This window comes from Loxodonta africana, chromosome 11 (genome assembly GCF_030014295.1).
Source record: "Loxodonta africana isolate mLoxAfr1 chromosome 11, mLoxAfr1.hap2, whole genome shotgun sequence".
NCBI lineage: Eukaryota > Metazoa > Chordata > Mammalia > Proboscidea > Elephantidae > Loxodonta > Loxodonta africana.
In genome coordinates, this window is record NC_087352.1 from 59,506,429 (window position 1) to 59,519,619 (window position 13,191).

The window sequence follows — 13,191 nt, forward strand, 5'->3', positions numbered from 1 at the left end:
ATGTATTTGTGCTCTCTCCTCCCTTATTTTCCTGATTAGATTAGCCTGTTTATCTAAAACTTGAAGGAGTGGAAAAATTTTTAAGAAAATAAAATTTCCCAAAACAGACTCCAGAAGATAGCTATCTTAACAGTTAACTTTCATCACATAAAAAGTCCCCCCCCCCCCGCATGGTATACAATGAAAATTATGACTAAGCAGTCATAGGACAGATGACCAAACATCTGCAGCTTCTACCGTGAAAGGACTAGTATCTTAATATATAAAGAGCCTTTTACAAATCAGTTAAAGATCAATACCACAATAGAAAAATGAGCAAAGGAACAGACTCTTCTCAGAAAGGAAATGCAATGTGAACACATGTAAAGCTGCTCAGTCTCACCTGTAAGATACAAATTAAGACTTGTTATTGAGAAATCGTGATTTGCCCCATCAACAGTAACACCATGAGCATCCTTGCACCATTTATGTTACTGGAAATGTAAATTGACATAACCTCTATGGATGACAGTTTTTACAAAATCTATCAAAATTGCAGATGCACTAACTCTAATCTGGCAGTTCCTATTTCAGGAATTTATCCTTCAAATATGCTTGAAAGTTTACGAAATTTGCATGGTTAGGCAGTATAATCTTGTTTCTTGTTTCTTACAGCAAAAGATCAGGAAGAGCCTGAATATCCATCAATATGGAGTCATAATATGCTATATTGTGTGATGATAATAGGCAGTTGTAAAATAAACAAGAAACATGTCAAAATGAAATCTCTGATAGAATAAGTGATATAAAAGCAAACTTCAAAACAGTGTGCTGCCTTTTCTTTATAACAAAGGGGCATAGAACAGAAATGTGTTTCTTGTATGGTTCATGGAATATTTCTGAAAAAGTATGTAAGAAACTGGCAATATCAGTTGCCCCTTGGAGAGGAACTGGGTAGCTAGAAACCAGGGCTGTTCATACCCTTTATATATTGAAGCCCCCAAAATTAAACTAAAAGCAGTTGTGTATTTTGAATTCTTGGGATTTAGATTAGATGTTTACTCATCGTGATAATTATAATCAGATACAACCAATTTTACTATTTGGTTAGAAGTTTTGGAAATACGTCAACATCTATGATGAAGTTGAATCCTTCTGTTTCAGGATCTCCAGCGGAGCTGTCTCCTACCACTCTTTCCCCCGTTAATCATAGCTTGGGTAAGTTGGCAGATACTTTTCTCAGGCTTTTTATTACTGTGTTATGTACTTGATAAAATATCCCTTAAATTCTATGAGGCAGTTCTCCTCTGTCCTCTAGGGTCACTATGAGCCAGAATCGACTCGATGTCAATGAGTTTAGTTTTGGTTTTGGTAATTATTTTTGAATATATGAGAGGAATTTCAGTGAATATCAAGTAATTGTTCAAATAGTTTAAATCAGCACTTTTTCAAAAAGATGCTGATAGTATAAATACAGCTAAAACTTTTCTACTGGCACATATAAGAGTAAGAAACTAATAATAGTCTTTTCATCTATGAAAGTCATGTTCTTTATTCATGGAAAATTTTTGACCTATCATGGCTATATTTTTATAGGTATGTTCATTTTATGATACATTTTGTAATAACAATTATTTTAGATATGTACTGTATTTTTACACAAATAACGTGTACCTTCTGTTTGCCAACCCTGCCCTCCTCCCCCCACCAGAGGTATTTTTGTAAGCGTGCTATGCTAATTTTTTTACAGCAACATGTAAAAAAAATTGGCATTCCAAAACTAAAACCATTCCCAAAGCCAATTTTTCAGACAAAGATTAGCCTGCACTATAAGACGTTAAATGCTAACTTGTGAAGAGTGTGCTTCTTAGCTCAGGTAGATACGTGAGACTAAATGGGCAGCTTCTGTCCGGAGGTGAGGTGAGAAGACAAAGGGGCAGGAGCTGGTTGAATGGACGAGGGAAATACAGGGTGAAAAGGAGGAGTGTGCTGTCTCATTATAGGAAGAGCAACTAGGGCCACATAACTGTGTGTATAAATTTTTATATGAGAAACTAACTTGAACCGTAAACTTTTACTTAAATCACAATAAAAAAAAAATTTTTTTTTTTTAATTGGCATGGGGCACTTATGAAAATACCTTGGAGTGGGGGTCACTGCTGGCGTAGTTGGCAAACAAATGTAGAAGCCGTGCATTCTGTGTGTAAAAATGCAGTATGTATGTGTGTATAAATGTAGATATATATGTACATATACAGATATATCACACAAGTATATATTTATGTCTTATGGGAGGTATGCATATGTTAGTGTGAATCTATATATGTACTGTGTATATATATGTTTTTGTAGTTTATTCTTGGCTGCCCTTTTACCTCGTTATTTCACAATTTTTCTTTAAATTGCACACATTTGAAATTTATTCTAAACAGCTGTTGATTTTTTTTTTCTTTTATGACATTCCTTAAGGTGCATTTTAGTCAATAATTATAGAAATTAAATACACATTATCCTGGTTTTCCCATGATGTATATAAACTGGATTCCATTTTCTGTTTCCACCTGTAAACTCTTTGTGTTTTATTATTTCCTGGTTCTTATGTGTGTGTGTGCTTTCTATTTTTGTAACTGGGGTAACTCACTGAGAATCTCATGTTAAAATAGATGTCAAAAATGTGTCATTTTTGTGTCCTTTTATTATGACATAAAATTTTTAATTCTCATAGCTTTTGACTAATATTTTAAACTGAATTCTTTGCTCCACGTTTATTCCACTTTATCATATCAGAAAACAGCTTTATTATGCAATTTAGAAACACAGAGTAGTTGGTTGGTTTACTTTTCCTATGGTTATCTTATTTTTGAACAGAATCTAGACTAAAATTACTGGTAGAACAAATGATCCAACTTAAAGTCTAGAGAAGATGTTTGAAGATTGAATGACTTAATGAGATGGGGGAAATTTGGAAAGTTAAATCTGGTATGATCTGTGGACACTGGGAGTCCGTGCTATAGATGTTTTATTAGCTTGGTGTGCTGCTCTCAGTGTAGGCTGGCGTAGAGCGTGTGAAGGTAATGATATTTTGTCTATTCTTGGCTTGACTTGTTCACACAGCATTTTTTACTTGTATGTTTTGTTTTCAGATTTGCAGCCAGTTACTTACTCAGAACCTGCGTTTTGGTGTTCAATAGCATATTATGAATTAAACCAGAGGGTTGGAGAGACCTTCCATGCCTCACAGCCCTCGCTCACTGTAGATGGCTTTACAGACCCATCCAATTCAGAAAGGTTCTGCTTAGGTTTACTCTCCAATGTCAACCGAAACGCTACAGTAGAAATGACAAGAAGGCATATAGGTATGTTTTGTTGTTGTTTTTTTTTTTCCCCCTTGTGTGAGTCAAAAATTGATCTGGACTGCTACATATTTTCTACTAGGTATTATTAGCTAATTCTTTTTTCATTTCTAAAACCAATGCCATACACTCAAAACGTGGTCGTTATGCGGGATACCACATCAAGAGATTTTGCACAAGAAATCCATGCTTTCTATCAGCTGAAATATCATCTTTGTACATTTAAGTGCATAGGCTTCACTGCTTTTAGATTCTTCAGTCCCCAAATTTTTACTTTCGACCTATGTTTATTTGGCACCCTTGATACTGGGAAGCCCTTCAGTAAATGTATGTTAAAATAACTTTGTCTTGTTGACTCTTTATCATTCATAAAATGGCCATCTTCAGATTTTGAAGTGAAAATTTTAACAAATCATAATTTTTTTTCCAGCTTGTTCACATCTCTTGGGTTTTTTTCCTCTTTGGTTAGTTCATGTATTAAATCTGGTAACATTAATCTGAGGCAGGGTATCTAACACAAGAATTACCATTTAATCTCGTTTAAAATAAAATTCAAAGGATCTCAAAATGTGGTTTGGGGTCCTAGGAGCCCCAGAAGCCCTTTCAGGGGATTTGTGAGGTCAGAACTATTTTCACAGTGTTACTAAGATATTATTTGCCTTTTCCACTCTCATTTTCTTATGAGTGGAAAGTGAAGTTTCCCAGAGGCTACATGAAATGATTTTCAAGAGATTAAGTATAGTAGCTGATTAAGTAAGAATTCAGCTCTCTTCTGGTAAGCCAGACAGACATTGAAGAGATTTTCAGAAATACAAAACATTGTCATTCTTCTTACAAGTTTTTTTTTTTTTTTGAAAAATATAGTTATTTTCCATAAGCATGTTATTTATGTTAACACGTCATGGGCTTATTATTTTGATTTTAAAATGAGTAAATAATTCTTTAATATCAGTTTTAATATCTAATATGATAAATATCCGTGGATGAAATCCAGATAAAATTTCTTGGAGATTCTCAGGAAATTTTTAACAGTAATTTGCTTTTGTTGCCCTTTAACCATCATCTTGTGTGAGAAATGATGCTGATTATTAAGGAGTGGTTGTGATACTGAAAAATACCAATGAGTAGGTCAAGTTACTTAGCTCCATGTGGAATTTCTCAAATCTTGCTTGTTGTATAAATTTTGGAAAATATTGTTCAAGTACCCAGGAGTCATTTTAGGTGAGAGAGGTTTCTGAATATCCTCCCCTACTTTATCTAAAGCAGCTCTGGCTTTTTTCTGTTTTTAAAATTCAGGTTCGTCATAAAATTTTGTTTTGGTGGAAGGTTTCTTCTACCCTAGCCACTTCCCCCTGTAAAACTTTTGATGGGTGTAATTGTTAGATCATTCCTTTATGTATGATTTCTAGTTTACTGGATTTTTTTGATCAAAGAATGTAGTCTGCAGAATCTCTGCTCTTTGAATTTAATGGCTTTTTGATCCCAAGTACATGATTGTTTTGTAAGTCCCCCATAGTCATAAGAGAACAAGGTTCCAGGTTCTTCATCACCTATTAAATCTGGATTATTGGTTGTTTTATTAGTTTTCTTTTACTATGTAACAAACTACCAGAAACATAGCCCGTTAAAACAACACAGATTTATTATCTCACAGCCTCTGTGGGTCAGGAGTCTAGGCATGAGTTTTCTCCTCAGGGTCTCACAAGGATGAAATCAAAGTGTCAGCTGACCTGCATCTCCTCTGGGGCTTGGAGTTTACTCCAGGCTTACATGGTTAAGGCAGAATTCACTTTCTTGTGGTCGTAGGACTGAGGTCCTCATTTCCTAGCTGACTGTCAGCCAGAGGCTGCCCTCAGCCCTAGAAGCCACATGTGCCCCTCCATCTTCAAAGCTAGCAGCAGAGAACCCCTCTCGTGTTGAATCCTCTTGCTCACGCTTTGAATCACTTTCACAAGGAATTGCCCAACCAGTCCCTTTGAAGGGATCGCCTGATTAAGTCAGGCTTTCGGAAGATAATCGTCCATTCCTAAGGTCAGCTGACATAGAACCTTTATTTCATCTGCAGAATCTCTTAGCAGCAGTGTTTGGTAGAATATCTGAGAGGCGTGGATACCATGAGGTGGGACCACACATGCCTTCATAGAATTCTACCTATCATAGTCGGTTTCTTAAAATTCTTCTGTCTTTTTTTTTTTTTTTTTTCATGTAATTGATCTGTCAAATTCTGAAAGAAGTATATTAAAATCTCCCAATATAGTTTTTCCTTATCTAATTTAGGGATTTGTTTACCCCCATATGTATTTTAAAAAGGGCAAATGGAACTCTTGGTGTTTGTATTATCTTTTTTCTCAACCATAGCCATATCTTTAAGGAAATACTGTTTATTGTATGAAGACACATTTATCTGTACTTTAGTTATGAATTCCTTTAAAATTAACTCAATTTATTTTACTTATTTTTAAAATAATATGTAATTTGTATGAACTTCTATTATCTCCTTCAATCTAAATGAATGTACCAACAGATGGCTACAATTATAAATAATATAAATGATAGTTTTTTCTGGGTAGAGGGATTTTGGTTTTTTTTTTTTTTTATTATCCTTGTACGTTTCTACATTGTTTAAATACTTTGGATAAGCATCTGTTTCTACAAATCAATAAAATCATCGTTAAAAGGTACTTGGAAAAATATACAGGAATATATTTCAAAGCTAGACTTCAGAAAAGCAGAGATGTGAAAAGGTCGTGGAAATGCCGTAGTTAGTCTTTAACATTCTCCCAGAAGACTCTTCCAAAATCACACTGAAATAATAATGTTAAAAAACTAACCCCTTATGTGTTCTGTTTTAGGAAGAGGCGTGCGCTTATATTACATAGGTGGGGAAGTTTTTGCTGAGTGCCTAAGTGACAGTGCAATCTTTGTGCAGAGCCCCAATTGTAATCAGAGATACGGCTGGCACCCTGCAACAGTGTGTAAGATTCCACCAGGTATGGACGCAGCAATGTAAATAAACATACCATATCAACTTGCTTAGTTTTTCTAGTTGCTAATAATTTTAGGAATCAGGAGATGACTTGCATGCTCTTATTCCAGTATCTGTAGCCCTTTTAAAATTATTTTATAGTAATGATACTCTTTTTACAGTTTCTTCTACTTTTTTTAATCATAGGCTGTAATCTCAAGATCTTCAACAATCAGGAATTTGCTGCCCTTCTGGCTCAGTCTGTTAATCAGGGTTTTGAAGCCGTGTACCAGCTAACTAGAATGTGCACCATAAGAATGAGTTTTGTGAAAGGATGGGGAGCAGAATACCGGTAAGAAATACTTACTCAACTCTTTGCATCTTCTGGAGTTCACTCATACCTGTTATCATTGAGTCTGTTTATATAAAATAATGAAAGAAAATTAGGGGCCTTTAGTTACAAAGCTATTTGAGTGACTGTTGTAAAATACTGTGCTGTTATTATAGGAGATATGATTAAAATGTACAGCTGTGCATTTTAATATGCAGTGTGTTAAATACCGTTGTTGTTAGGTGCCACTGAGTCAGTTCTGACTCGTAGTGACTCCATGTACCACAGAACGAAACACTGCCAGTCCTGTACCATCCTTATAGTTGTTAATGCTTGAGCCCATTGTTGCAGCCACTGTGTCAGTCCATCTCGTTGAGGGTCTTCCTCTTTTCCGCTGACCCTGTACTTTACTGAGCATGATGTCTTTCTCCAGGGACTGATCCCTCCTGACAACATGTCCAAAGTATGTAAGACGCAGTCTCGCCATCCTTGCTTCTAAGGACCATTCTGGTTGTACTTCTTCCAAGACAGATTTGTTCGTTCCACTGGGTGCTCCCTGGAAACCATATGGGACAGTTCTTCTGTGTCCTGTAGGATTGCTATGAGTCGGAATTGACTCCACGGCAATGGGTTTGATTTTCCTTCATGTGTCTCTCAGTTTGTTATACTGTGGGGGCTTGCATGTTGCTGTGATGCTGGAAGCTATGCCACCGGTACTCGGATACCATCAGGGTCACCCATGGAGGATAGGTTTCAGCTGAGCTTCCAGACTTAAGACAGACTAGGAAGAAGGACCTCGCAGGCTACTGCTGAAAAGAAATAGTCTGTGAAAACCTTATGAATAGCAGCGGAACACTATTAAATACCATAAAGGGGTATATTTGAAGGGTTACGTCAATTCATAAGAGAGACATTTTTATTTGATGCTCAGGTTCTAAAAGATGGATAGGATTCCCGTAGGCATAGATACGGGAGGTTTGAGAGTGATAATCCTCCCAGCTCAGTTTGCCAAAATATAGGAAGTAGGTAAGAATAAGGCTGGACAAGGAAACTGAGACTAGTTGCATATCAGATTAAGAGGTGGAACTTCATTCATTAGCATTAGGGGGTACGTGCTATGCGCCAGGACTGTGCTGTTTTAAATGCTGTATCTCATGCCTTTCAACAAGACTAGGAATACTGTTATCTTTTTCTATATAAGATTGAGAAACATGAAATTGTCATCTTTGTAGGTAAAAAATGGTCCAGACTAGTACCTGTTTGGAAATAGGCTTAGAAAAGTTTGATAATTTGCCCAAGGTTATAATTTACCCTGTAGGTGGTAGAGACGGGACTGGAAAAAAGGTCTTCTTAACTCTTCTTCTCTAGAGATAGTAGTAACAACTATGTAATTCAGTTTTACAACAACAAACTTGGCATTATTGTGTAAGATAGACTAGGCTATTTCTAAATTAAACAACAGATTGGATTCTTCACTAAAGAAAGAGAAGACTTCTTTAACTTATTAAAAAGTAGAACTATAAGTAAAATACTTCCTCCAACTCAAATTGGTTACACTATGAATGTTTAAGAAGATGTTTGTGTAATAGCATTGCAGTTTCACCCAACAGTTTGGGTCCTTCAAAATTGATTTCATGTGATTTGGACTTGATTCCCTATCTTAAACAAGTGTCGTGGGACATACGACTTGAGTTGGTGAGGTATGAGTTCTCCTGGTTGAATACGTTTATAAAAATGTGTTTTTATACCCTACAGCGAAGGCTTGGTACTATTTTGTTCAAGTTATATTGGTAGAATAATTTATTTTGTGATCCTGTTGTAGCTCTTCTTTGTTCTAATCATTTCCCTTTTGAGGTGTATTACTAACTTTAATGAATGCTGAATGCTTTTTTTCCCTTTGGACTTGAGTTGACCTGAGTTGGTATTAAAATTAGATTCAAATAGTACTATCCAATATTGAGTTTTAAGTCAGCCTCCCCCCCCCCCCTTTTTCAAAAGGTTACACTGTTGCAAAACATGGTAGGAATACAGTGGAGTTAAAGAGGGACTACACAGGACAGGAGGAACTCTGTGTGTATCTATAGGTCTCCTGCTATGAACAGTTGTAATTGGTGGAGAGAGATACTGCCCTTCATTCAGTGTGGACAGATGCTACCATTCTTAATCTCAGAGATGAATCTGTAACCATGAGAAGCAGTAATACACGGTATGTTTTTATGAGTATTTGGAGTCAGGTATATTGGACTTTGGATAATAATCTTGTCTAACATAAATCAAAATAATATCTGATACCCATGAACTTTATGTCCTTAATGATGGTGGCGCTGAGAAAGTAGACCTACTGGTTAGCTTTCTAAAACTGTTTTTCAGTTGCCTTAATACCAATTTGAGTACCAGCATAAGTCAGGAAATGTATTATAATAACCAGAAAAGAGAGATGTGTGAAGAATTCATATTTAGCTGAGAAGTATGTCTGTGTTAAGTGAGCCAGTACCTGAAGTGAGTCAACAAGGTAAGGGGTTGGGTTGGTTATCCCTCGGGTGCAGGTCTGTGCCCAGATAAGAGTAGGAGCAACCTTCTTAAACTTACTCTTCTTCGGTGGCCTGAATTAAGAGTTATTCTTGATAGTTAAACTAATCTAGTAATAATGATCTGAAAACAAACTGGGAAATATCCAGAATTCAGCAAATGGCAAAGTCAAAATTAAAAAAGATCTTGGTATGATTACTGAAGAAGGCATGGTCCAAGGGAGAGAGAGACGGCAGGAAAAATTTTATGTGAAGAGCAAAACAAGTACAAGAATAGAGGGGAGATGAGAAAGGTTAGTCTTGTCTATACCTCGAGGATAATATGAGTCAACACGTGGAGTGTGCTAGTGCAGTTTTAAGCTGCATGAACAAAAATGTAGTCTCTAAATTGAAAGAAAGCTTAGGGTTTGTACAGGTCAGATTTCCTTTAGGACTGTTGTTTTATATTCCATATATTACATTTTAGGAATAGTTATATATCAGAATGTCTTAGTGTGGGTTCGTCTAGAAACAGACCTTGAGACAATGATTGAAGTGCTGGTAGTTTGTGTGGGAGATGCAGGAAACACTGGTAAGGAAGGAGGAAGTGGGGAAGTGAGGCAGGGAAGGTAGCCAATACCATTACTAAGCTATCCACCACAGTGGGTGGGTCATGGGAGCTTATTCCCTCAGGGAAGCTTTGGCAGATGGTGCAGAGCATACACAAATATCCCATCCAGCAGAAAAGTGAGCTGGGTAATGCCAATTCCTAGGTCACGAGTTGAGGGCTGCTCTTGGGATGTTAATTCCCTGGCACATCTAGCCTGCTATGCATGTGGGCAGAGCAAAGAAGATTCGAGGCACAGAAATTCAGATCTTTGCGATGGGAAGTTGGCTAGAGCACACAGAAAAATCTGAAGAGTGTATAAGTGGGGCACCAACACCATCTGCTACAGAAAACCACATCCTTTGAAATACAGTTTTAAAACATATTGGGCATGTGTTGCTTGGAAATGAAGAGTTAATAATGTCATTAACGTTCTCATGTTCGAAGGACTGTTACATTGAAGAAGCAAGCAGACTTACTGACTTAAATTCTCTATGGCAAATAAGACAACTGAAATCGGTATGTGGAAGTGACAGGATGTCATTGAACAATATGTGATTCTCAGAGAGAAGCCCATTTTTTTCAAGCAATAGAGGTGTTTATTAAAAGCCCAAATGATATTCCTAAAAGGAATGTTATTCATATCTTTGTGAGAGAAGGTTGGATTCTTACCACTCTGTTGATAATCGTTTCGCTTGGGTCAAAATTGTTTTGTTTTGGTATACTTTATCCGTATAGACTTCTGTTTCATTTAGACAGAATGTAGTTGACTAATAATAGTGAGTAAGGTGACCATATTTCCTGGTTTGCTAGGCATAGTCCTGGTTTACATCTCTTGTTTTGGCCTAATTTTTAATAGTGCCTGCATTCTCCCTGAGAAGTATCCTGTTTTGAATGGTAAATGATAAGGTAACCCTACAAATAAACTTAGGAGGCAGTAGTGGTTCAGTGGTAGAATTTCAGCTTCCACGTAGGAGACCCTGGGCTCGATTTCCAGCCAGTGTACTTCAAGCACAGCCACCACCTGTCTATCAGTAGAGGCTTATGTGTTGCTATGACGTTGTCTAGTTTTCAGCAGAGTTTCCAGACTAAGACAGACTAGGAAGGAAGGTCTGGCGATCTCCTTCCAAAAAATCAGCCAGTGAAAACTATGGATCACAATGATCCAGTTCTGTTGTGCACGGGGTCATCATGAGTTAGGGACCGACTTGACAGCAGCTAACAACAACAAATAATTTTTAATTTTAGAGGCAAAGAATGTTTTTATAAATCTCTTTAAAAGAAAAAAAGTCACTGAAAGTACTTCGTGGATCAGACATTTTTCAAAATAATAACCAAATAATGCGAATTGAATGCTTGTTCAAATGAATTTAGGTTTTAGTGTATACAGCCTTTTAATTTTCCTAAGTTCTTAATGCATGTACCTAGACATAGCCATAAATTCTCTTAATTTCACAAACATTTTTTTGTATTCTTTGGAACAGAAGGCAGACAGTAACAAGTACTCCTTGCTGGATTGAACTTCATCTGAATGGACCTCTACAGTGGTTGGACAAAGTATTAACTCAGATGGGATCCCCTTCAGTGCGTTGCTCAAGCATGTCATAAAGCTTCATCACCAATCAAGTCCCATCAAAAGACTTAATGTAACAACTCTTCTGTCATAGTATTTGTGTATGGTCCCCATGGACTGTTTACTATCCAAAAATTCAAGAGAGAAAACAGCACTTGAGGTCTCATCAATTAAAGCACCTTGTGGAATCTGTTTCCTATATTCAAATATTAGATGGGAAAATTAGTGTCTAGAAATATCCTCCCATAAAGGAGGAAGAGAAGATTTTAAAGACTTAATGATGTCGTCTTGGGCATAAAACTGAGTGTCCCAAAGGTTTATTAATAACGGTAGTAGTTATGTGTACAGGGAATGTATCATGATCCAGTATCACAGTATTGTGCTGTTTATATACATTTTTAATTTGCATAAATTAGGTGTGTGTGTGTGCTGCTTCTTGTTTTAGGCAAGCCTTTATAATGTTACAGTACCTAATCTGTTACTCCCACTTCTCCGTTATTTTTGTGTGTCTTTTTTAATATATAATATATATCAAGATTTTCAAATTATCATTTAGAAGCAGATTTTCCTTGTAGAAAAACTAAATTTCCTGCCTTTTACCAAAAATAAACTAGTGGGGGAAGAAAAGTGGATTAACTTTTGAAATCCTTGACCTTAATGTGTTCAGTGGGGCTTAAATGTTCATTCTTTTTGCGTTTGTTTATTTACTGCTAAATCTCATTATGGAAACCATATTGAAAATCTTCCCAGTCCTCTTCTCCATTCCCACTTTTGTCCTAATACCAAAACGGCATAGCGTGACATCCATCACCAGTGATGGTCGCACTGGTACTGCCAGCACAGGCTGGTTCTGGGGTGCAGTAGAAATTCATAGGGAGTAATTCTCCTTCCCCTACAACCAGATTTTACCAGCTGACAATTGACTTGTGTAAACCTTAGCAGTCTACTGATTTATTCTTACACCTCATAAAAAATGTGCAGGTGGCAGTATAATTACTGTGAGGGATATGCCCAATTATTACAGTGTATTTATCCTTTTTTAAGAAAGCCCATCGATAAATCTTTTTAGAAGGTATTTTAAAACATCTCAGCAGCAGACCTTGTGCTCTTTAATTGGAGTAGTTTCATTTGGTTTAGCTACCAGGTCGTATTAAGAAATGGACCTTTTGTAAATGTAATTGCTTCTGCAAAATACCTAGAGAAGTAATGCTGAGGTATGATCAGATAAGGGCCATCTGTTTTTAAAATATGTTGTATTCAGTTTATAAAATCTGTTATTTTACATAATTGTGAACTTAGAATTAAAAAGTTGGGGGAGAAGCCGCTTAAGCTTTTCAGCTTGTAATTATCTGCAGCCTGAGCGGGCCCTAAACCAGTTCATAACTGTCATCACCAACTGTATTTTGTACTCTGCAGTGAGAGGCGATCCCAGAAACTCTGTTGGTAGTCCATTATGCAGCAGATAATACTTATGTCTAATGCTAACCCATTGCAATTTACACTTTATTTTTTCTCGTTTTCATCTCAATAGAAATGGAAAATAACCACTCCTGACCCCCTTTTAGTAAATTTTCATATTTTGAAGATAGATACCTTTGGTACTTGTTCTTTGAAACCATACTCACTTGTCTATACAGTTGTCGTTTTCAATATTTTGAGCATTTTGGTTGTTTTCTATTGGATACTGCCCATTTTCCTGTATTTGTATGTACATGTATTTGTTCATATAAATTTGACATAGTGATTTTTTATTCATTGAAAAAATATTTATTGTTATATGCCAGGAACTTTCTCATTTTCTTAGCCTTTGGGAAAAGGTGAACAAGACAGTAGTGGCCCCTGCCTTTGCGGAGACAGCAGTTATTATAACCCTTAA

The 13,191-nt window shown here is 36.4% G+C and overlaps 1 protein-coding gene across 5 annotated transcripts in view; it reads left to right on the forward strand.

Annotated features, from left to right (window-relative positions):
* Positions 1–12,903, forward strand: part of SMAD2 (SMAD family member 2) — an 85,642-nt gene extending 72,739 nt beyond the window's left edge. For 4 of the 5 annotated variants that reach the window (XM_064294551.1, XM_064294553.1, XM_003406307.4 and 1 more), the window contains 5 exons: positions 1,144–1,197; positions 3,123–3,335; positions 6,185–6,322; positions 6,505–6,649; positions 11,227–12,903. In XM_064294551.1, coding sequence (XP_064150621.1) covers positions 1,144–1,197; positions 3,123–3,335; positions 6,185–6,322; positions 6,505–6,649; positions 11,227–11,350 — 674 coding nt within the window. In that variant the 3' untranslated portion in view covers positions 11,351–12,903. Of the gene's footprint in view, positions 1–1,143; positions 1,198–3,122; positions 3,336–6,184; positions 6,323–6,504; positions 6,650–8,712; positions 8,835–11,226 lie in introns of all 5 variants that reach the window. The other variant, XM_064294552.1, reaches the window with a different exon arrangement.
* Positions 12,904–13,191: the final 288 nt, after the last annotated feature.